This window comes from Sarcophilus harrisii, chromosome 2, assembly GCF_902635505.1.
Source record: "Sarcophilus harrisii chromosome 2, mSarHar1.11, whole genome shotgun sequence".
NCBI classification, from domain to species: Eukaryota; Metazoa; Chordata; class Mammalia; order Dasyuromorphia; family Dasyuridae; genus Sarcophilus; species Sarcophilus harrisii.
This window is the reverse complement of record NC_045427.1, coordinates 354,982,872-355,009,588: the sequence shown is the minus strand read 5'-3', so window position 1 is coordinate 355,009,588 and position 26,717 is coordinate 354,982,872. Positions and strand designations below refer to the sequence as shown.

The following is a 26,717-nucleotide window of genomic DNA, read 5'->3' as shown; positions in this document are numbered from 1 at the left end:
CTTTCTTCCTTTTAAAAAAATTCTAATTTTTTTTTATTATAACTTTTTATTGACAGAAGATATGCATGGGTAATTTTTTACAACATTATCCCTTGCACTCACTTCTGTTATGACTTTTCCCTTCCCTCCCTTCCAACCCCTCCCCTAGATAGCAGTCTTGTACATGTTCAATATGTTATAGTATATCCTAGATACAAATATATGTGTGCGGAACCAAACAGTTCTCTTGTTGCACAAGAAGAATTGGATTCAGAAGGTAAAAGTAACCTGGGAAGAAAAACAAAAATGCAAGTAGTCCACATTCGTTTCCCAGTGTTCCTTCTCTGAATGTAGCTGATTCTGTCCATCATTGATCAACTGGAGCTGAATTAGATCTTCTCTTTGTCGAAGATATCCACTTCCATCAGAATACATCCTCATATGGTATTATTGCTGAAGTATATAATGATCTCCTGGTTCTGCTCATTTCACTCAGCATTAGTTCATGTAAGCCTCTCTGTATTCATCCTACTGGTCATTTCTTTTTTCTTTCTTTTATTTTTTTTTTATTACAGTTTTTTATTTACAAGATATATGTATGGGTAATTTTTCAGCATTGACAATTGCAAAATCTTTTGTTCCGATTTTTCCCCTCCTTGCCCTCACCCCTCTCCCCCAGATGGTTGACAATACATGTTAAATATATTCAAGTATAAGTCAAATACAATATATGTATACATGTCCACACAGTTATTTTGCTGCACAAGAAGAATCAGACTTTGAAATAGTATACAATTAGCCTGTGAAGGAAATCAAAAATGCAGGCGGACAAAAATAAAGGGATTGAGAATTCTATGTAGTGGTTCATAGTCATCTCCCAGAGTTCTTTCACTGGGTGTAGCTGGTTCAATTCATTACTGCTCTATTGGAACTGATTTGGTTCATCTCATTGTTGAAGAGGGTCATGTCCATCAGAATTGAGCATCATATAGTATTGTTGTTGAAGTATATAATGATCTCCTGGTCTGGCTCATTTCACTCAGCATCTCCATGTAAGTATCTCCAAGCCTCTCTGTATTCATCCTGCTGCTCATTTCTTACAGAACAATAATAATCCATAACATTCATATACCACAATTTACTCAACCATTTTCCAATTGATGGGCATCCACTCAGTTTCCAGTTTCTAGCCACTACAAACAGGGCTGCCACAAAGATTCTTGCACATACAGGTCCCTTTCCCTTCTTTAAGATCTCTTTGGGATATAAGCCCAATAGTAACTGCTGGATCAAAGGGCATTCACAGTTTGATAACTTTTTGGGGATAATTCCAGATTGCTCTCCAGAATGGTTGGATTCGTTCACAACTCCACCAACAATGCATCAGTGTCCCAGTTTTCCCTCCTCCCCTCCAACATTCATCATTATTTTTTCCTGTCATCTTAGCCAATCTGACAGTGTAGTATTATCTCAGAGTTGTCTTAATTTGCATTTCACTGATCAATAGATTTGGAACATCCTTTCATATGAGTAGAAATAGTTTCAATTTCATCATCTGAAAATTGTCTGTTCATATCCTTTGACCATTAATCAATTAGAGAATGGCTTGATTTCTTATAAATTAGAGTCAATTCTCTATACATTTTGGAAATGAAGCCTTTATCAGAAACTTTGACTGTAAAAATGTTTTCCCAATTTATTGCTTCCCTTCTAATCTTGTCTCCATTAGTTTTGTTTGTACAAAAACTTTTCAATTTGATATAATCAAAATTTTCTATTTTGTGATCAGTAATGATCTCTAATTCTTCTTTGGTCACAAATTCCTTCCTCCTCCACAAGTCTGAGAGGTAAACTATCCTATGTTCCTCCAATTTATTTATAATCTCATTCTTTATGTCTAAATCATGGACCCATTTTGATCTTATCTTGGTGTACGGTGGTAAGTGTGGGTCCATGCCTAATTTCTGCCATACTAATTTCCTGTTTTCACAGCAGTTTTTGTCAAATAGTGAATTCTTATCCCAAAAGTTGGGATCTTTGGGTTTGTCAAATACTAGACTGCTATAGTTATTGACTATTTTGTCCTGTGAACCTAACCTATTCCACTGATCAACTAATTTATTTCTTAGTTAAATCCAAATAGTTTTGGTGACCGCTGCTTTATAATACAGTTTTAGATCAGATACAGCTAGGTTGCCTTCATTTGATTTTTTATTCATTAGTTCCCTTGAAATTCTTGACCTTTTGTTCTTCCATATGAATTTTGTTGTTATTTTTTCTAGGTCATTAAAATAGTTTCTTGGGAGACTGATTGTTACAGCATTAAATAAATAGTCTAGGTAGTATTGTCATCTTTATTATATTCGCTCAGCCTATCCAAGAGCACTTAAAATTTTTCCAATTATTTCAATCCAACTTTATTTGTGTGGAAAGTGTTTTGTAATTTTGCTCATATAATTCCTCACTTTCCTTTGGTAGGCAGATTCCCAAATATTTTATGCTGTCGACAGTTATTTTGAAAGGAATTTCTCTTTGTATCTCTTGCTGTTGGATTTTGTTGGTGATATATATGATATATAAAAATGCTAAGAATTTATGTTGATTTATTTTGTATACTACAGCTTTACTAAAGTTGTGAATTATTTCTAATAGTTTTTTAGTAGAATTTCTAGGGTTCTCTAAGAATATCATCATATCATCTGCAAAGATTGATATAATTTGGTTTCCTCATTACCTACTCTTAATTCCTTTCATCTCTTTCTCAACTCTTATTGCCAAAAGGCTAACGTTTCTATTAGAATACTGAATAATAATGGTGATAGTGAGCAACCTTGTTTCACTCCTGATCTTACTGGGAATGGTTCCAGTTTATCCCCATTACATATGATGCTTACTGACAGTTTTAAATAGATGCTCCTGACTATTTTAAGGAAAAGTCCATTTATTCCTATACTCTCAAATGTTTTTATTAGGACCGCATTTATTGAGATGATCATATGGTTTTTGTTAATTTGGTTATTGATATAGTCAATTATGCTAACAGTTTTCCTAATATTGAACCAGCCTTACATTCCTGGTATAAATCCTACTTGGTAGGATAGGTAAGATTTATGTAATCTTTTTGCTAATATTTTATTTAAGATTTTAGCATCAAATTTATTAGGGAGATTGGTCTATAATTTTCTTTCGAAGGGTATCCTTTGAGGCAGAAAAGAAGTCAAGTGTCACTGGACTATAGAATGTGGAAAAGATTAAAGGTAGAAAAACAAAAGGTAATACAATGCATTTTATAATGGATTTTGAAAATAACAAGGAGTCTCTGCAGTTTACTAAATATGAGGTTGTTCATTTGTTTCAGTCATGCCTGACTGTGACCCCATTTGGGATTTTCTTGGCAAAGATACTGGAATAGTTTGGCATTTCCTTCTCCAGCTAATTTTAAGATAAGGAAACTAAGACAAAAGTGGTCTGTTCAGGGTCACACAGTTAGTGTCAGAAGCCATATTTGAACTCAGAAAGATGAGTCTTCCTTAGTTCCTTACATCTTTTCCTTACCTATCCGTTGCCCAAAAATGGGGGAAGGGAGAGAAACATGTTCAGATTTGTACTTTAGAAAGATCAGTTTGATATCTGAGGGAAGGATACAGCGAATAAATATCTGACATGGAAGATCAACCAACAAACAAGGCAACAGTGCAGACAGACAATGAGGCCTACACCAATAGTAAGAGAGAAAATAGGAGTGCATAGGCAAAAGGTGTTACAAAAATAAATTTGTGATGGAGGAAGTAGTAAGCGTAAGGAGCACAAGTAAGGTGATACAATGGTGGGGAGTTTCTGTGAAAGGGAAGGTGATGGTACTCTTAATAATAAGCAAATTAGGAAAAAGGGAGGATTGAAAAGAGGGAGGAACTCCTAGGAGTTCAATTTGTGATGTGCTGAATTTATGATGCACATGGACACAGTTGGAGATGTAAGAAAGGAAATCATCAGAAAGGTAATAAACCTCGATCTACTTGAGAATCATCAGCACAGAGATCGTAACTGAATGTAACTGAAAAAAGTTGACAAGATTACCAAAAGAAATAGTATAAAAGAAGAAGAGTGCCAGGACAGAGTCTTGGGAGGATACCCCCAATTACTGCCCCAAGAGTTTTCAAAAAATGCCCCAAATCACTACTAAAGAAATGTTAACATGAGGTTCTACTTGAAAAGTACAAAACTGGCAAAATGAACCTAAAAAAAGTACTAATGTTGGAGAGGCTAGAGGGGGAAACAAACTTTGATGTACTGTGGATAGAGCTGTATTCAGACATTCTGAAAAACAATTTGAAACTATGCCCAAAAGCTTATGAATCTGAGTTCTAGACCCTTTAATCCAGCAATATGACTACTACTATCTCAAAGAAATAAAGGAAAGAGGAAAAGGATATATATATGTACAACTCTTTTTGTAATGACAAAGTATTAGAAACTGAGGAAGTGCCAATAATTTGGGGAAATAGCTAAACATTATGGTATATGAATATAACAGAACACTACTGTAATGCAAGAAATGAAAAAAAAAAGACAATTATGGAGAACTCTGGGGAAGATTTGTAAGCAGAACCAGGAAAACAGCAAGATCATAAAAACAAATAATTCTGAAAGACTTAAGAATTCCAATCAATCTTGATTCCAAAAAAGCATCGATGAAGAATGCTGCCTAGATGCTAACAGAAACATGATCAACTACTATGCAGAATTCTGCACATGGTCAATATGGAAATATTTTACTTGACCATGCTTATTTGTAATAAAGATTTTTCTGCCATTCAATGAAAGGTAAGGAGAAGAAAATAAATAAATGGAATTTTTAGCTATTTTAAAATATTTTTTTAAATAAATAAAAACATCCTACACACCATTTCCACGCCAAACCTCTGCCAAATGACAACTTCCTTCTCCAGGTTCTTTGCAAAATTCTACTACATCTCGACATGTTGTTTCAGGTGTGATTGGAACTTCTGTCAAAATCTGTTCATTGTTGCTCAGGAACACTGTTAATATCATCTGTAAGAAAAAAAAAATTGGATTAAAGCCACTATTTTTCAGTAGAAACTTGATAACCATATAGGAAGTCAACTTAAATCAATCAATAAACACCGATTAAACATCTATGGGTCAGGTACCAGGTACAAAAAGTACTCAACAGTAAATACAAAATGAGGCAAGACAGTGGCTGTCTTACCACCTCCATGAATGAGACAACATAAGGAACAAATATATAAAAGCAAGCTATATACAGCATTAAAAAGGAAATTATTATTTAATTAATTAATTAGAATTAAAAGGGGTTGGATAAAGCTTCTGGTAGAACATGAGATTTTATTTGGGTCTTAAATCAAGTCAGGGAGTATTCCAGGAGAGAGAGCATTCCAGGCACGGGAAACAGCAAGAGAGATGGAATGTCACCACTTCAAAGAATATCTACTGGAAAGTAAGGTGTAAGAAGATTGGAAAGATAGAAGATAGATAAGTTTTGAAGAACCTTGAAAATCAGAGGTTTTACTGTATTGAATCCAGGAGGCAACAGGAAGCCACTGAAGTTCACTGAGGGGGAGGTGGATAGGATCATGATGAGATGTGCTTTCACAGGAAATCACTTTAAGATGCATAGAGCATGGATTGGAGTGGGGAAGATACTTGAGACAAGTTGACCAGTGGCTATAGCAATAATCCAGAGTAAGGTGATAAGGATCTGTACTAGATTGGTGGCAGTATCAGAAAAGAGAAAGGGGGATATTCAAAAGATATTACAAAGGTCTAAAAATGAAGTGAACTGCCAAAGGAAGAGGAAGCAAAAATAATGGATTCCTATTTGCTGGAAGTTTTCAAAGCAGAGACTAGATGATTACTTTGGGCATACATTGTAACGAGAATTCAGGCTTTAGAAAAGGACTGGACCTTATATGACTATGAGAGCCCTTTAAACTCTGCAGTTCTATAATACTATAATATAATAGTTCTATAATACTATAATATAATGTCATATAGCTCCAGTCCACATTGTTGAAAATGTCAAAATAAGTCATTAATGCCAAAAAAAAAAAAAAAAAAAAAGCCCGAGTCTTTCCACACTAGTATTTTAAGAATAAAAGCAGTTAAGAAATATAAAGCTTAAACAGCTAATCAAGATGAAAAAGGAAAAAGAAATGCTAAATCAACCTGAAAAAATACACACCTAAACACAAAGGGTGTAGGAGCCTAATTATATGGATTTAAAAGTTGACTGTAGGGTGTTCATTTATTGAATAAATTTTTTTTTTATAGTAACAGCTTTTTACTTTCAAAATATATGCAAAGGTAGTTTTCAACATTCACCTCTGCAAAACCTTGTGTTCCAAATCTTTTCCCCTCTTTCCTCCATCCTCCCCCATAGACAGCAAGCAATCCAATATAGTAAACTATGTACATTAATAGTTTTATGTTTCCTATTAGTTTAAAAAGTTGATCATTTTCTTCTCAAAAAAAAAAAAAAAAAAAATCCAAACAAACCTAGCTTTTCTTTTCATCTGTATATTGCTCACAAATTAAGATAGATCAGTGGCTTTCCACTGCTATTCTAGAAACTTACATTTAAACAAAAAGACTAATAGATAAACAAGTCTGAGCAAACAAGTTAATCAGGAAATACAGCTGACTGCTATTTTTCTTTCCTTACCAAGAAGGTCAGTCTCATCTCTTACATATACTTTTACTTTGCCTAAATTTAGGGAGTTTGAATCTTTAAGATATGGCTAGAAAAAGAATTAGCTCAACCCACAAAATTTCAATTTCATTGAAGGGCTAACTTTTAAATTAATCCAACCTTTGATCATCAAAAAATATTTACTTTCTCTGAATTATAAAAAAGGCAAACAACAAAAAGCATATTCAGAACCTTACTGCACTGAATGGTCTTTGACCGCTCCCTTACTTTCTTCTTCACCTCAAAATAAGTTGCAACTAACAAGAGAAACTCAGAAAATGATTCTAATTTTGTTAATACGAACTAGGTGCATCCAAAAATATATTTAAAAAAAACTTAAACTCAATTCAATTCAACCAAAATTTTGGATCACCTTCTATGTAATGGACATTGTACTAGGCACTAGGGAAATGAAGATAAATTTTAAAACGGACCCCGACTTTCAAGGAACATACCTCATACAGGGGTATACAATCTTGACATGATGAAGTACAATATAATAAGGAGTTCAGGAAAAGGAATCCTATAAGGGTGGCATCTAGATATAACTCTGAAGAAAACTAAAGAATTGATTCTAAGGTAAGGAAAAAGCACTGTAAGTATGGGAGACAGCCTATGAAGAGAATGGCATAGGAGCCAAAGATGGACTATTGAGTTCAGACAATAGCTAGCTAGTCAAATTTGGATAGAAGCCATAACACAAAAAGGGGAGTAAGTATTGTAATATTCTCTCTAAAACGTAATGTTCTCTGTTGAGGTTTTCTTGGGGTCTCTGGGAGCAGCCTTCATTTCAGTACAGTAATCACCACACGAGTATCCAGGAGTTAAAGTCCAAATCTATTATTATCTCCTTCAAAGTCTTGTCTCTTTTCCTGGGGCTTCCGCTAGCTTTCTTGGAGGCCTTTTGTAGTCTTGGTTCCAAGAGCTTGAGCTCCTTCCTGCCTCCTTCTCTGGCCTCTGAATCTCTCCAAATTCCAAGGGTTTGTGTTTCAGCCTCCAGCCACAGCAAAGTTGGAAGATGGAATGAATCTGTCTCAGCCTCGAAAGCTTCTAGTGCACTTGTCCTCTCTGGCCCTGAGAGATTCTCCCTTATATGCTCCACACTGAGTATACAGCAATCATTATAACACTAGGAAACCATTATTTGTTGTAGGATTAAATCAATGCTAATCTAGATTTACCCATTGTCTGCTCAATTCCACTTAGTACCTTGTTTCAAGTTTTGGTCCATAACATATCCTTGTAGGATTAAATCAATCATACTGAACCATGCTAAATTAGATAACTATTGTCTCTATCAATTCCACTGACTTAGTACTTTGTAAGAATCCTTTGTTTCAAATTCAGAATTCTGGCCCATAACAAGTATGAAATAAGTCAGTACTTATAAGCTAAAATGTGCATGTTTGACTCCAGCATTCTCTGGAGAGGGGCAGCAGAATACAGATAAGGAATGAAGTATATGTTACCAGGCATGGATCAACATTCCAATTTATTTTTCTTAACCAGACTTCTTTTCTATTCTAGGAGAACTGATCAGGAAGAGTCAGTGAGAAAAAACAACAGGTAAGAGTCAGAAGACAAAGGAATTTGCATGCTAATCTCAAGAGTCTGTAATTCACTCTAGAGGCAATAGAGAGGCAGAGACATTTCTTTATTATTATTATAGCTTTTTATTTATAAGCTATATGCATAGGTAATTTTTCAGCATTGACAGTTGCAAATCCTTTTGTTCCAACTTTTTCCCCTCCTTCCCCCAACCCCTTCCCCCAGATGGCAAGTTGACCAATACATATTAAATATGTTAAAGTATAAGTTAAATACAATGTGTGTATACATGTCCAAACAGTTAATTTGCTGTATAAAAAGAGTCGGTTTTTGAAATAGTATACTATTAGCCCGTGAAGGAAATCAAAAATGCAGGCGGACAAAAATAGAGAGATTGGGAATTCAATGTAATGGTTTTTAGTCATCACCCAGAGTTCTTTCTCTGGGCATACCTAGTTCAGTTCATTACTGCTCTATTGGAACTGATTTGGTTCATCTCATTGTTGAAGAGGGCCATGTCCATCAGAATTGATCCTCATACAGTATTGTTGTTGAAGTATATAATGATCTTCTGGTCCTGCTCATTTCACTCAGCATCAGTTCATGTAAGTCTCTCCAGGCCTTTCTGAAATCATCCTGCTGGTCATTTCTTGTAGAACAATAATATTCCATAATATTCATATACCACAATTTTTTCCACCATTCTCCAACTGATGGGCATCCACTTAGTTTCCAGTTTCTGGCCCCTACAAAGAGGGGGCAGAGAAATTTCTTGAACAGGGGAATACCATAGTCAAATCTGTGTATCAAGGGAACTACTTTAATGGTTGGATATAAAATGAATAAAGACTGGAATCACAAAGCCATAGTAAGAGACTACTGAAAAAGCCGATAAAAGGTAATGAAGGTCTCAACTAAGATGATCAGTTATTAAGTGGAGAAATGTGGTAAGACTCATATTGAGGAAGTAGAATTGACAAGCTTTGGCAACTGATTTGATATGCGAATCTGGGAGAAGAGGAGTAGAAAGGTTAATTACAAAAGAGATTAACACTAGATATATAGATCTAGGAGTCATGTGAATAGAGATGATGACAATCCATGAGAGTAAATGAATCATAAGAAGTGTGGGTATAAGAGAAAAGATCCCAGGACAGAACTTGGAAAAGGAGGAGGAAACACATGATTAAAGGCAGCATACTGAGTATTGCCCAGCCCAGAAGTCTAAGAAGGAGCAATCTGACAGGTAGGAAAACCAAGGGACAGAAATGCCATGAAAATTGAGAGGTAACAATAATCTGAAGGAGGAAATGATGAAGTGTCAAAAGCAGGAGGAAAGTACATAAAGATAAAAAAAAATGAGAGGAAAAAATCCCTCAGAATTTAAGAGATCAGCAGCATTTGTCCCAAAAAAAGGGATCCGAAAATGTAACCCCTGGCCATTCTTTGAAAAGGTGGAAAATTATGGGCACAGAAAAATATATGCATATTAGTAGGTTATTTTTTATCATACTGTCTTTTTTCCCTTTCTAAATCTTTCTTTGTCATAAGGAATCATTATCCTGAAAAAAGATGGTGGTAACAAAATGCGAATTAAAAAAAAAAAAAAAGAAAAGAAAACGTGTTTTTTTTTTTTAATCTTAAGAGAAAGAATTCATTCATAACTTTTGAGCGAACAAGTGAGTTGGAAGCTCACTTCACTAGAATGACAACTAAATGAGAGTTGGAAAGCAGAATCAATAAACATAATATGAACTAGGTGCATCCAGATATTTGGCTTTGAAATCAGGATAAAGATTTAGGCAAAACTTATTTATTTTGACAAGGAAAAAAAAATCACAACAAGATCTATGTGGCTTCTGAACAGGTAATAGTCAAACTATGATACTTTTATAGGTAAGGAAAACCACTACTAAGAAGCAGAAAATTTAGAAGCATTTCTACAATATCAAGGGGACTATTGTTTTTTCCACCAATACTGAACAGTCTATCTCAACAGTCACTTGATCGGTCACCTGACAGCCACGCTATTGTGTACAAGTAAACCAACAAGACATTATGTGAAGAAAAACCCACATATTATGTGACAGTTTATGCAAGTTACTCAACTTTGGAGCAATTCAAGAAAAATAACAAAATTAGTCTTTAAAAAAAAAAAAAATCAAGAAGGACTGGAATACTTTCTTAAAATCCTTTTCTTAAAATGCACTTCTCTTCCTGAACATAGGACAATACTAGTTCAACTTTTTCCAAAATTAGATCTAATACAAATATTTAATAAATCTGTTTTCAGATAGAAAGAGTATATATCTGTTCACTTTGTTTTTATTTTTAACATTCTTTTTTTTTAATTGAGGTCTGATACTTGCTCTCCTTCAGAGCCCCTTATTCACCCACCCAGAAGGCAAGCAATATAATATACAAAATCAAGCAAAACATATTTACATAATAGGAAGGGGGAGGAGGGAGAGAAGAGTGAAAAAAGTAAGCCTGATCCTGCATTCAGAATTCATTCAGAGTTCTCTCTAGAGCTAGATAGCACTTTTCATCATGGGTCCTTTGGAACTGTCTTGGATCAGAGTAGCTAAGTCTTTCACAGTTGAACATTACACAACAGTACTGTTACTGTGCACTCTGTTTTTTCTGGTTCTGCTCACTTCATTTTGCATCAGTTATTATGTAAATTGTCCTAGGTTTTTCTGAAATCAGTTGTATCAATATATGCAATATCATTTCTTACAGCACAAGAATACTCTATCATAATCATATGCAACAGTTTGTTCGGTCATTCCCCAATTGATGAGTATTCCCTAGATCAGGAAACTTTTTTTCACTTGCCATCTCTTTCTCTTTCCATCCAAGAAATTTTTATGTGAACCTGGTATATAGATATATAAAATAAGTACACAAATCCAACATTTACTGATAATAAATCATAATTTTGTGACACACACCCCAATATGGGGTCATGAACCATAGTTTAAGAAACTGGTCCAGAGACTTCCAATTCTTTATCATCATTCTGTACACATAGGTGCTTTTCCTATTTCTTTTGTTCTATTTGAAATACAGAACTAGTAGTGTTATTTTTGGGCCAAAGATCCACAGTTTTACAGGGAAGTTTTTATTGGGAAGACTTCTAGTTAACACACCCATTACAGATAATGGTTACTCATGGCTTTATTTTTTATTTCTATGCAGTATGGGAGTGTGTTGTATTTTGTTAAAAGCTTTTTCTCACTGGAAGAACATAGGATAGTTTACCTCTCAGACCTGTGGAAGAGGAAGGAATTTATGGCCAAAGAAGAACTAGAGATCATTATTAATCACAAAAAAAGTAAATCTGATTATATCAAATTGAAAAGTTTTTGTACAAACAAAACTAATGCAGACAAGATTATAATAAATTGGTAAAATAAATAAATTGGGAAAACATTTTTACAGTCAAAGGTTCTGATAAAGTCCCCATTTCCAAAATATAGAGAGAATTGATTAATTTTTAAGAAACCTAGCCATTCTCCAATTGATAAATGGTCAAAGGATATGAACAGACAATTCTCAGATGGAGAAATTTTAACTATTTCTAGCCATATGAAAAGATGCTTCAAGTCATTATTAATCAGAGAAACGCAAATTAAAACAACTCTGAGATACCACTACATACCTGTCAGATAGGCTAGAATGACAGGGAAAGATAATGTGGAATGTTGGAGGGGATGTGGGAAAATAGGGACACTAATACATTGTTGGTGTAATTGTGAATACATCCAGCCATTCTGGAGAGCAATATGGAACTATGCTCAAAAAGTTATCAAACTGTGCATACCCTTTGATACAGCAGTGTTACTACTGGACTTATATTCCAAAGAGATTTTAAAGAAGGGAAAGGGACCCACATGTGCTAAAATGTTTGTGGCAGCCCTGTTTGTAGTGGTCAGAAACTGGAAACTGAATGGATGCCCATCAATTAGAGAATGGTTGATTAATTGTGGTATATGAATATTATGGAATATTATTGTTCGGTAAGAAATGACCAGCAGGATGATTTCAGAACGGCCTGGAGAGACTTACATGAACTGATGCTGAGTGAAATGAGCAGGACCAGGAGATCATTATATACTTCAATAATACTATATGAGGATCAATTCTGATAGATGTGGACTCTCTTCAACAATGAGATGAACCAAACCAGTTCCATTTGTTCAATAGTGAAGAGAACCAGCTACACCCAGCGAAAGAACTCTGGAAAATGAGTGTGAACCACTACATAGCATTTCCAATCCCTCTATTTTTGTCCAGCTGCATTTTTTATTTCCTTCAGGCTAATAGTACACTATTTCAAAGTCTGATTCTTTTTGTACAGCAAAAAAACTCTTTGGACATGTATACATATATTGTATTTAACTTATACTTTAACATATTTAACATGTATTGGCCAACCTGCCATCTGGAGGAGGGGATGGGAGGAAGGAGGGGAAAAATTGGAACAAAAGGTTTGGCAATTGTCAATGATGTAAAATTACCCATGCATATAACTTGGAAATTGGCCTACAATGAACTTTCTCTGTTTTTATTTCCCTGGTTTAAATATCAAAATCATATTTCCATCACAAAAGGAATTTGGTAGGACTCTTTTTATATATTTTTTCCCAAATAGTTTACATAGTATTAGGGTAGTTTCTTAATGTTTGGTAAAATTCACCTGTAAATCCATCTGGTCCTGGGGACTTTTTTCTTAGGTAAATCATTAATGGCATGTTTTCTAAGACAGGATTACTTAATCATTCCACTTTTTTCTTCTGTTGATCTGGGCAATCAATATTTTTGTAAATGTTAATCCATTTCATTTAGATTATCAGTTTTATTGGCATATAATTGGACAAAATAATCCCTATTGCTTTAATTTCATCTTGATGCTGCACTTACCCTTTTCACTTTTTAAGACTAGTAATCTGGTTTCTTCTTCTTTTATTTTTAAATCAAACTAACCAATAGTTTATCCAATTTTTTGGCTTTCATAAAACCAGTTCTTAGTTTTATTTACTAGAGAGATGACTGGGTTTGGTATTATTTTTAACTTTCGATTAATCTTTCATTGGATTTTCAGAATTTCCATTTTGGTATTTAGTTTTTAATTTATTTTAATAAATTTTTAATTTATTTTTTTGAGGATTTTTAATTTATTCTTTTTGTAGTTTTGTTAGTTTCATGACTGACTGATCTGTTCTCTCTCTTATTAACATAAGCATTAAAAATAAAATTTCCCCTAAAGACTGCTTTGGCTGCATTCCACAAATTTTGGCATGCTTTTTCAGTACAGTCATTATCTTTAATAAAGTTATTGATTATTTCTATAATTTATTCTTGACCCACTCATCCTTTAGAATTAGTTTAGTTTCCAATCAAATTTTAATATTTCCACAGACCTTTATTAAACATAATTTTTGAAACAATAATCAGAGTAGGAAAAAGTTTCAAAGATCATGCATTACTCTAGTCCATCTATACTGAATAGTAGTAACTTCTACAGAATCCCTAACAATCATCAGTCTCTTTTTGGGCAGGACAAGTGATGAGGAATCCAATTAACTCCCCCTTCCTGCCACCCCTCCAAGAGAAGACAGTTTCATTTTTCTGATAACCTTAATTTTTAGGGAGATTTTTTTTTATACAAATATGAAATATGTTGTACTCTAATTTTTACCAGCTGGTCCTAGTTTGAAACACTGAGGCCATGAAGAATAAGTGATTCATAACTACTCTTGTACCTAAGAGTTCCCCAAATATGACTGAAGAAAAAAAAATTATATATAATATAGATAAATATAATTTTTGAATGTGTATGCCCTTTGATCTATCAGTGTCACTACTGAGTCTGTATCCTAAAGAGAACATAAAAGAGGTAAAAGGACCCATATGTGTAAAAATGTTTGTAGCTATGCTTTTTGTAGTGGTAAGGAACTGGCAATTGAGTGGATGCCCAGAAGATGGGGAATGGCTAAATAAGTCATAGCATATGAATGTAATAAAATATTATTGTTCTAGAAGAAATGATGAGCAGACTGATTTCAGAAAGGCCTGGAAAGTCTTACATGATGCTGAATGAAGTGAGCAGAACCAAGAGAACATGTACACAACTATATGATTACGTAATGAAGATTCTGCTTCAGCCCTTTATTTTTATTATGTGTGTCCCATTTCAAGTGTGTGTTGTTTTGTTTTGATGGACTTAGCTCTTCTCAATAATGCCATGATTCAAGGCAATACCAATGATATTGGGATGGAAAATGTCATCTATATCCAGAGGAAAAACTATGGAGACTGAATGTAGATTAAAACAGTGTTTTGTTTGTTTTTTGTTTGTTTCTTGTGAGTTTTTTTTTTCCCCTTTTGGTCTGATTTTTCTTGTAGAAGATGACAAATATGGAAATAGGTTAAATAAGTGCAATTTTTGAAAACATATCAGAATGCTTGCTGTCTTGGAAAGTGGAGGAATAAGGAAGTAAGAAAAAATTTGGAATACAAAGTCTTACAAAAATGAATATTGAAAACGATCTTTTCATGTATTTGAAAAATATTACTATTGGAAAATTTTTAAATAAAAATTATATAATTTTATTGCATTATGGTCTCTAAAGAATGCAATTAATATTTTTGTTTTTCTGCATTTGGTTGTGAGATTTCTATGCCCTAATACATGGTTAAATTTTCCAAAGTACTATGTACAGTTGCAAAAAAGGTAAATTCCATTTTATTCCCCATTCAATTTTTTCCAGAAGTCTATCATATCTATTTTTTCTAAAATTCCATTAATTTGCTTAACTTGCTTCTTTCTTTCTTTTTACTTTATGGTTAGATTTATTCTAGCTCTGAAATGGGAAAATTGATGGCTCTCACTAGTACAATTTGACTATATTTTCTCCTGTAATTCATTTAACATGAATCTGGACGCTATGCAGTTTGGTGTACTAAAGACATGTTTCATCAGCATTTCACTAGCGACTCCTCCAGGAGGGGCAATATGCTAAAAGTTAAAAGTGCATATATGTTAAGGATTGATATTCTTTGTCTATAATATTTTTAGCAAGATATGGTTTCCGTGTTTACCTCTTTTGTGTCTAAATTTAATTTTGCTTTTCTCTGAGATGATTGTTACCTTGCTTTTTTTACTTCACTTAAAACATAAAAGATTCCACTCCAGCCCTTTATTTTCATTTTGTGTGTGTGTCCCATTTCAAGTGTGTGTTGTTTTGTTTTTCTAAACATATTGTTGGATTCTTGTTTCTAATTCATTCTGCTATCCACTTCCATTTTATGGATGAATTCATTTCATTCACATTCAATGTTATGTTAGTAACAATGTGTTTCCCTCCATCCTATTTTCTTATCTTTATTCTTCGCTTTTCCACATCATTCATCCTCAAACCTGTTCTGCTTCTAACCACCGCTTCTCTTAATCCACCCTCCTCCTTTTAATCAGGTCTTCCCTTTTTTCTTATCCATACTACTATTCCCCTGATGGTTAAGAGAGACTTGAGAGAGAGACACTTAGAGAGAGAGAATTAGAGAGAATTAGAGAGAGAGAGAGAGAGAGAGAGAGAATTCTTTCTTCTTTGAACCAATTCTGATGAATGAGGTTCAAGTGCTGCCTTTTATTTTCTTGTCCACCTGTTTTATATAAAATTATTTCCCCCCCCTCTTTCTCTCCTTCCCCCCCCCCCTTTTCCCAGTACATTTCTTTCTCACCAAATTAAAGGGCTTGAAGAGAAAAAAAATGATCACTAACAGCCAGCATGAGTTCATGAGGAAGAAGTTATACCTACTCTGTTTTCTTTCCTGATAGTTACTAAACCAAGAGTTAGGGAACATTCACAGACCTAAACTTCAACAAGGTATTTTAAGTGTCTAATGATTTTGCCATGATAAAACGGATAAGTAAGATAAAGGGACCAAATTCAGGGCTTGTTTTTGCACAACCCAGCAATATAAGAATAGTTTTTACATTTTAAAATAAAACTAATTTTTAATTTTAAAATGTAAAAACCATTCTGAACTTCTGGGTTATACAAAAACCAGTGGTACATCTGGTCCCAGTAAAAAGTCTGTTGATTCCTAATAGAGATAGTACAGTAGAGTGTATGCTGAAATGGTTTCAAATCCAAAAAGTATACATGTATTGCCATCCTGGAGGAGTCGCTAGTGAAATGCTGATGAAACATGTCTTTAGTACCACAGATGGTAGTGAACGAGGCACAGAATTGAATACAGCCTACAAGTTGGACCATAAATAGAATTAGGCTAATTAAAAAGATCCCAAAAATTAATAATGGCTTGAATCTGTAAGATTAAGTTTAATAAATATAAAGTTTTACATTTGAACTTAAAAAAAAAAAAAAAGCATTTTTCAATGGCTAGATTCTTCCCCTAAACATCTAAAAAAAAAAAAAAATCAAACTATAAGTAGCATAAAACAATGGCAAGAACATTGGATTAATATAATTCTTTTGATGCTCAGTAGCTATACTCACAGATTATAAATTACTTTGGTTATTTCTAGATTTCTTTTTCTCTGATATGTCTTCCTCGCTCTATTCCCCACTACATAGAGACTGATAAAATTCTGGCAAAATCTTTAAACCAGGGCATGCTTATTTTTGATTCTGCTTTAATCCAACCCAACCCCTGATTATCCTCAATCCATTCCTAGGAAGCTAGGTGGGGTGATTTTGCTTTAATCCAATCCTACCCCAGATTATCCTCAATTCACTCCTAGGAATCTAAGTGAGTCTGAAAAAACCTCAGGGGCTTTCTGATAAAAGCTATTTTTCACTCAACAATGCCTTGACCTGCTCACCCCTACTCCCCTCCCCACTTTTCTTCCAATACAGACAAATTTTTTTTTAGCACTAAGCATACAAATCATACAATTTTTGCTAGGCAAATAGAAAACAATATTTGCCCCTTGGGGCTTGAGACAGACTCTATGCCCCAAAGGAAAGAAAGCTAGTCAAATTTGTAAGTTCTCTGTAGGTTCAAAGGTAGAAATGAATGCATATCCTACAATCATTTTTTGAAAAGCTTTTTTTTTTTTAAATTGGTTTCATATCTGAAGGCATACTGTAAAGTACTGAATTCTGATATGTTTGACTTTCAGATGCCTCTATAATTACACCTGCTTTCATTTGGTTTACTCATCTATAAAATGGTAATAATAATCATACTAACTACATCTCTAGTTATGTTAGTGTGAGGTAAAATACTTTTTAAACTTTAAAGCATTATATAAATGTGAGTTAAGTCAACAAGCATCTATTAAGCTCCGAATAATAATAGCTGGCATTTATTTAGCTCTTCAGAAGTATACAAACAACTTTACAAATATTATCTTATTTAATCCTTACAACAACCCCAGGAGGTAGATGCTATAATTATGCTCATTTTACAAATGAGGAAACTGAAACAAAGTAGATGTTAAATGACTCATCCAGGATCACACAGCTATTCTGAGGCCATACTTGTACTGTATCCTACTATTGATTGCTTCTCAAAGCTAAAAACTAAATATTCTCTAATCTTGGAAAATAGACCAACCTCTCTGTTAATAAAAATCTACTTAAGATCGTTCCTAATGGGAGGACCTGAGTTCACTCAGACACTAATCATGTGATCTGGAGCAAGTCATTTAACCCCAAGTGCCTCCCCAACTTTCCCCCCAGAAAAAGATCAGTCCTGATGAATCTCTTTTGATAATGAGGCCCAAAATATTCAGCATGTAAGTGGGATCTTCAAGTAATAAGAACATAGTCATTTCAGGTTCATAAGCTGGACTGATACTTCTTAATATCCAAAACAACTTAATTTGAAAGCTATAGTGCCAAAAAGGTCCATAAGTATTTGAAGAATGCTGACAATAATTAATAAATTACCCTTTCAAGAAAGGCAAGAGTATATAGCAACATACTGACAATCTCATGAAAACTTTGATGCCTTAAATCTCTAGAATATATTTATTAATTTTCAATATTTTACTTGGCATTCCCCCCCCCCCCCCAAAAAAAAAACAGTACCTAGGTGACTCAGTAGATGAGTACAGGGCCTGAAGTCAAGAAGACTCATCTTCCTGAATTCAAATCCAGCCTCAGATACTGTGTGACCCTGGGCTGTTGAGAACCATGCTTAAGTGTAGTACCCGGAAAGCTTGGAAAAATTTAAAGGGGACTGTACCATAAGAGCGAATTGGTTCTCCAAAGCCCCCACAGTTGTGAATCACAGCACACTAGAGAAACTAAAGGAATGTTTTGTTATTACAATCTTTATCTTATTCTTTGAGTTGAGTTGACAGGCTCAGGGAAAGACTGATATAATCTAGAGAAATTATAGATTTGTCTGGAGGTCATAAAACAAATTCGTTGATTCAGATGTTGCTTGAGAAAAAAATGTATGTTTTTCTTTAAACAATAATAACCTTGCTGTGCTTAGAAAATATATGTTCTGTATAGGGAATGAAATAAATCAGAGGTAAAAGGTTGTCAGTCAAAGAATGCAACTACCTCTCAGTCTCCTTGCATTATCATCCTCTCACATGACACAATCTTTTCTGCTGCTCAGAATTAGATTCCCCAGTAACCACTAGCAGGTGGGCTCCTATAACACTGGGCAAGTCATTTAACCCTATATGCCTCAATTTCCTCACCATAAAATGAGCTAAAGGAAATGATAAACCACTCCAGTATCTTTGCCAAGAAAATCTCTAATGGGCTTATGAAAAGTTGAATGCAACTGAACAAAAAGGGGAAGCTAAGTGGTGAGGTGGAGAAAGTGCCAGACCTAGAACTGGAAAGAATCAGCAAAAAAATAAATAAATAAATAAATAAAAAATCCAAATCATCCAAAATGAACTCTTATTCACTTAAGTTATTATTTTCTCCTAAAATCAAAAGTACAAATGAGATTCATACCTAATTCTCCTTATTTGTATTAGGGGAACAGATTAAGATTCCAAGGTTAAAGAATAATAGGGGAATAACCTAATTCCATCAGAATTCTAAGCATCAAATATGATAATAAATAAGAGCTTTGGGAGTCTTAAAATGTTATATATTAGTTATTATTATTATTATTTTGCTGAGACACTTGGGATTAAGTGACTTGCCCAGGGTCACACAGCTAGGAAGTATCTAAGGTCAGATTTGAATTCAGCCTGACTTCAGGGCTGATGCTCTATCCACTGTGCCACCTAGCTGCCCTTATTATTATTATTACTACTACAAGTGAGCCTATGACCAGAGGTGACTGATGAACACAGGCAAGGCTTTTAGCAATTTCTTTCCATGTTTATTAGTCTTTCACATTCATAGTTTTAAGACTTATACACTGTGGTCTTTATTTTTTTATTTTTTATTTTTTCTGGTTATACATCTATATTGTTTTTAAAAATACATTTCTTTATGAATCATGTTGGGAGAGAAAAATCAGGACAAAAGAGAAAAACCACAGTAAGAAAAGAAAAAAAAAAAAAAAAAAAAGAACTGAAAATAGCATGTGTTGATTTACATTCAATCTCCATACTTTTTCTGGATGCAGATGATGTTTTCTATCCAAAGTTTATTGGGAATGTCTTGGATCACTGAACTTAGTCTTTCATAGCTGATCATCCCACAATCTTGCTGTTACTGTATATAATGCTATTAATAACATACTTGAAGGAATTGCAAATCAGCCTTTACTGATACAGATGTTGCTTCTGAATTGGGAATGAAATAAATCTGAGGCAAGAGGAGAGAGGTCAGAGAATGCAACTACTTCTAAGTCTCTTTATGTATTATTATCATCCTCTCACATGAAGGGATCTATTTTACTGGACAGAACTAGATTACTAGCATGTTCCTCCCATAACACAATGTATTCCTGTTTTTGTTTGTTTCATTCAGCATCAATTCCTGTAAATCCAAGCCTTTCCAAAAATCAGCCTATTCATCATTTTTTATCAAACAATAATATTCCATTACCTTCATCTACCACAACTTATTCAACCATCTCCCAATTGATGGGCATCTACACATTTTCCAATTCTTTTCTACCACAAAAAGAACTGCTATAAACATTTTTGCACGTGTGGATCCCTTTCCCTCCTTTAAGATCTCTTTGAGATACAGGCCCAGTAGAAACATTGTTGGATCAAAGGGTATGCACAATTTGATAGCCCTTTGGGCCTGGTTCCAAATTGCTCTTCAGAATGGTTGGATCAGTTCACAACTCTACCAACAATGCATCAGTGTCCTGGTTTTTTGTGGGTCTTTATTAATAAAGTTATACAGCATGGAGGAGAAAAGGAAGGAAAAGTTGCAATGGCTTTTATTTCCTACATCCCTAACTTCTTATTCTCTCAACTCAGACGAGTATAATAATTCCTGTAATATCTACTTCACGGGATTGCTGTGGAAATCAAATGAGGTAATGCACATAAAATGTCTAAACTTTTAAAGAAGCTTATTATTATTATTATTAATTTTCATCATCTAAAGAATATATTGTCAAACAAATCTCATCTATTATCAGCCTTGTCCTGGCTTAACTTCAGTAGCACGCTTACTATAGCTACTGAATAGTAACTGCTTTGATATTTCAAAAAAAATCCATAATTTTGTCTGTGTTGGTCGGTCCTATGTCCACAGATCTCAATCCCTCCATACCTGACACTTTTTCCCCTAATCTTCCGTAGTCAAAATAGTCCTCACTTAGTGAACAACTTTCTGGTGAGGAACTTCTTCAAATAGCCAATCTAGTCCCTCTGCAACAAGGCAATCTTTTCATAGCTCCCCAATTGATTTGTTATCACATGAACTACAGTGGCTATCCCAAACACTTATGCCTCCTCAAGCCATTCATGGCCCTCCTATTTCCATTCTTTGCTTCATTATATCACTGAAAAAGAGTGAAGTCATTTGCCAGAGCTCCCTCTTCTCTATTCTTCTTCATTTCACAGAACTGAAATGTTATCTCCCACTATCTCCTCCTTTACGATCATCTCATAAAGAGACAGTCCTCCTTATGTTTTTTATTATAGCTTTTTATTTAGAAGTTATATGCATGGGTAATTTTACAGCATTGACAATTGCCAAATCTTTTGTTCCAATTTTTCCCCTCTTTCCTCCCATCCCCTCCCCCAGATGGCAGGTTGACCAATACATGTTAAATATGTTAAACTATAAATTAGACACAAAATAAGTATACATGTTCAAACAGTTATTTTGCTGTACAAAAAGAATGGGACTCTGAAATAGCATGTGAAGGAAATAAAAAAATGCAGTTGGATAAAAATAGAGGGTTTGGGAATTCTATGTAATGGTTCTTAGTCATCTCCCAGGGTTCTTTCGCCGAGTGTAGCTGGTTCAATGCATTCCTGCTCCATTGGAACCGGTTTATTAGTTCATCTCATTGCTGAAGATGACCAGGTCCATCAGAATTGATCATCATATAGTATTGGTGTTGAAGTATATAATGATCTCCTGGTCCTGCTCATTTCTTTTTTTTTTTTTTTAAATTTATTTAATAGCCTTTTATTTACAGGATATATACATGGGTAACTTTACAGCATTAACAATTGCCAAACCTCTTGTTCCAATTTTTCACCTCTTACCCCCCCCACCCCCTCCCCTAGATGGCAGGATGACCAGTAGATGTTAAATATATTAAAATAGTTATCTTTTTGATACTGTGCTTAAAATGTTTCCAGGTTCTGGCTACTACAAAGGGGGCTGCCACAAACATTTTTGCACATGTGGGTCCCTTTCCCTTCTTTAAAAATCTCTTTGGAATATAAGCCCAGTAGTAACACTGCTGGATCAAAGGGTATGCACAGTATCAAAAAGATAACTTTTTGAACATAGTTCCAAATTGCTCTCCAGAATGGCTGGATGTATTCACAATTACACCAACAATGTATTAGTGTCCCTGTTTTCCCACATCCCCTCCAACATTCCACATTATCTTTCCCTGTCATTCTAGCCAATCTGACAGGTATGTAGTGGTATCTCAGAGTTGTCTTAATTTGCATTTCTCTGATTAATAATGACTTGGAGCATCTTTTCATATGAGTAGAAGTAGTTTCAATTTCTTCAGCTGATAATTGTCTGTTCATATCCTTTGACCATTTATCAATTGGAGAATGGCTAGATTTCTTATAAATTAGAGTCAATTCTCTATACATTTTGGAAATGAGGCCTTTATCAGAATCTTTGGCTGTAAAAATGTTTTCCCAATTAATTGCTTCCCTTCTAATCTTGTCTCCATTAGTTTTGTTTGTACAAAAAACTTTCAATTTGATATAATCAAAATTTTCTATTTTGTGACCAGTAATGATCTCTAGTTCTTTTTTGGTCATAAATTCCTTCCTCTTCCATAGGTCTGAGAGGTAAACTATCCTATGTTCCTCTAATTTACTTATCATCTCATTCTTTATGCCTAAATCATGGACCCATTTTGATCTTATCTTGGTGTACAATGTTAAGTGTGGGTCCATGCCTACTTTCTGCCATACTAATTTCCTGTTTTCCCAGCAGTTTTTGTCAAACAGTGAGTTCTTATCCCAAAAGCTGGGGTCTTTTAGGTTTGTCAAACACTAGTTATTGACTGTTTTGTCCTTTGAACCTAACCTATTCCACTGATCAACTAGTCTATTTCTTAGCCAATAAGTAGTTTTTTGGGAGTCTGATATAGTTCTAAATAAATAGATTAGTTTAGGTAGTACTGTCGTCTTTATTATATTTGCTCGCCCTATCCAAGAGCATTTAATATTTTTCCAATTGGTTAGATCAGACTTAATTTGTGTGGAAAGTGTTTTGTAGTTTTGCTCATAAAGTTTCCGATTTTCCCTTGGCAGATAGATTCCTAAGTATTTTATACTATCAGTAGTTATTTTAAATGGAATTTCTCTTTGTAACTCTAACTATTGGACTTTGTTAGTGATATATAAGAATGGTGATGACTTATGTGAGTTTATTTTGTATCCTGCAACTTTGCTAAAGGTATGGATTATTTTTAATAATTTTTTTAGTAGAATCTCTGGGGTTCTCTAAGTATACCATCATATCATCAGCAAAGTAATAATTTGGTTTCCTTACTCCAATTTCTGTAATCTCTTTCTCAACTCTTATTGACAAAGCTAGCATTTCTAATACAATATTGAATAGTAATGGTGATAGTGGACAACCTTGTTTCACTCCTGATCTTATTGGGAATGGTTGCAGTTTGTCCCCATTGCCTATGATGCTTACTGTTGGTTTTAAATAGATGCACTGATTATTTTAAGGAAAAGTCCATTTATTCCTATACTCTCAAGTTTTTTTAATAGGAATGGATGTTGGATTTTAATCAAATGCTTTTTCTGCATATATTGAGATGATCATATGGTTTTTGTTATTAATATGGCCAATTATACAGATAGTTTTCCTAATAAACAGCCCTTCTACCAAGACAAACCCTTCTAAAAGCATCCGTGATAACACTCCATCACATTTTCTCCAGTAGTTCATCACTTCCTTAATCTCTTCTGTGACACAACCAGCACCCTGGTACAAGACATTATAATTTCACACTTGGATTATTTCAATAGCCAACTACTTCGGTCTCCCTACCACTCCAGTTTTATCCACCAAAAAGCTGTCAAATTGGTCCTGCCACCACTCCTTCTTTAATAAAATCCAGTAGCTCCACATTACTTTCGGGATCAAATATAAAATATTCTGCATACATTAAGTCTTATATAATTTGGTCTCTTCTTACATTTCCAATCTTTTAAATATCTTATTCACTATTATGGAATATTACTGTTCTGTAAGAAATGACCAACAGGATGATTTCAGAAAGGCCTAGAGAGACTTACACGAACTGATGCTGAGTGAAACAAGCAGGGCCAAGAATCATTATATACAACAATACTATATGACGACCAATTCTGATGGACTTGGCCATCCTCAGCAATGAGATCAACCAAATCATTTCCAAAGGAGCAGTAATGAACTGAACCAGCTACGCCCAGCGAGAGAACTCTGGGAGATGACTAAAAACCATTGCATTGAATTCCCAATGTTTTTGCCTGCCTGCATTTGTGATTTCCTTCACAGGTTAATTGTACAATATTTCAGAGTCTGATTCTTTTTGTACAGCAAAATAACAGTTTGGTCATGTATACTTATTGTATATCTAATTTATATTTTAATATATTTAACATCTACTGGTCCATCCTGCCATCTGGGAAAGGGGGTGGGGAGGAGGGGAAGGATTGGAATGAGAGGTTTGGCAATTGTCAATGCTAAAAAGTTACCCATACATATAACCTGTAAATAAAAGGTTATTAAATATCTTATTCACCTCCACATACTCTATGATTCAATGAGACACTGACCTCCTATCAGTCTTTTGAATACAACACCCCATCTCATAATTCCATGCATTTTATTTTCAGTAATTGTCTCCCATACCTGGAATTTTCTCCATCCTTATTATTCCATTCTGACTTTCCTGTTTTCCTTCAAGTCTAACTAAAATCTTACTGTGTACAAGATATCTTTCCCATTATCCTGTGGAAATCTATCCTTTCTCTCTATAATTATTTCCAATGTATACACACACACACACACACACAGCTAAGGGCCTGGGTAAATGGTAGTGCCCTTGACAAAAATAGGATGTTCAAAAGGGAATAGAGGATTGGGGCATATACATATATACACATATGAAATTTTGTATGCACATACATGTTTTCATGTTGTCTTCTCCATTAGACTGTGAGTTCTTTGAGAAAAGGCCTTTCTGGCCTTATTTGTAAAATAGAGAGAGAAATGACTCAAATTTATAAGAATTCAAGCCATATTAAGTCATGATAAATGGTCAAAGGATACGAATAGGCAATTTTCACATGAAGAAATTAAAACCATTTCTAGTCATATGAAAAGGCTCTAAATCATTACTGATCATAGAAATGCAAAGTAAGACAACTCAGATACCACTACACACCTCTCAGATTGACTAAAATGATAGGAAAAGATAATGACGAATGTTGGAGGGGATGTGGGAAAACTGGGACACTGATCATTGTTGATGGAGTTGAGAACCATTTGGAACTATGTTCAAAAAGTTATCAAACTGTGCATACCCTTTGATGCAGCAATGCTTCTACGGGAGTTATATCCTAAAGAGATTTTAAAGGAGGGAAAGGAACTCACATGTGCAAAAATGTTTGTGGCAGCCCTTTTAGTAGTGGCAAGAAACTAGAAACTTGAATGAACGCCCATCAGTTGGAGAATGGTTGAATAAGTTTTGGTATATGAATGTTATGGAATATTATTATTCTATAAGAAAAAAAAATCAGCAGGATGATTTTTAGAGAGCCCTGGAGAGACTTTCATGAACTGATCTAAGTGAAATGAGCAGAACCAGGAGATCATTATACATGGCAACAATAATATTGTACAACGATCAATTCTAACAGATGTGACTCTTTCCAACAATGAGATGATTGAAGTCAGTTTCAATGATCTCATGATGAAGAGAGCCATCTATACTCAGAGAGAGGACTGGGGGAACTGAGTATGTATCAAAATTCTTACTCTTTTTGTTCGTTTGCATTTTGTTTTCAAATTCATTTTCTTTCCTTTTTGATCTGATCTTTCTTATACAGCAAGATAATTGTATAAATGTTTACATATATTGGATTTAACATTTTAACATGTATAACATATATTGGATTACTTGCCATCTGGGGGAGGGGGAGGGGGAAAGAGGGGAAAACTTACAACATAAGGCTTTGCAACAATCAATGCTGAAAAATTGTCCATGCAGGTTTTGAAAATAAAAAGCTTTAATAAAAAAAATTAAAAAAAAAAAAAACTTTATGTAGTCAGACTTTATACACCAATGAGTGCCCTTTCCAAAACGCTTAATACCTTTTTCTAGGTTTTCATACTATTTCTTTTCTGATTCTCCTGTCTATTCTTTCTCATTTTCTTTTGTTGGATCTTCTTCTAAGTTACTCCAGTTCATCACATATGTTCCCCATAGTTCCACTCTGGTTCTTCTTCTCATTATCTTTATTCTAGTTTTCTTAAGTTTGATCTCATTATTTCCCATGGATTCAATTACTTACTTCTTTGCAGATGATTTTCAGACCTACATAGCCAGCCCTCACATCCTTTTTGACTTCCAGTTTCACATCAACAACTGCCTATTGGACAACTGAAACAGCATGTCCTAGGATCATCTCAAACTCAACATGTTCAAAATTAAACTAATTATCTTTCAACCCCAAATTCCAACCCCTCTTTTCTAAACAATCCCTATTTCTATCAAAGGTACCGCCATCTTCCCCCATTCTCAGGCCGCAACTTCAATGTGATCCTCAACCAATGTATTAACTTTCATAATATCATTCTTATATATTTCTTTCCCTATATTCTCACAA

The 26,717-nt window shown here is 34.3% G+C and overlaps 1 protein-coding gene across 4 annotated transcripts in view; it reads right to left on the bottom strand.

Annotated features, from left to right (window-relative positions):
• The window catches only part of PPP1R13B (protein phosphatase 1 regulatory subunit 13B), a 120,081-nt gene that overhangs the window by 73,664 nt on the left and 19,700 nt on the right, over nucleotides 1–26,717 (bottom strand). For all 4 annotated transcript variants that reach the window (XM_031953156.1, XM_031953158.1, XM_031953155.1 and 1 more), the window contains exon 2: nucleotides 4,884–5,031. In XM_031953156.1, coding sequence (XP_031809016.1) covers nucleotides 4,884–5,031 — 148 coding nt within the window. The remainder of the gene's footprint in view (nucleotides 1–4,883; nucleotides 5,032–26,717) is intronic.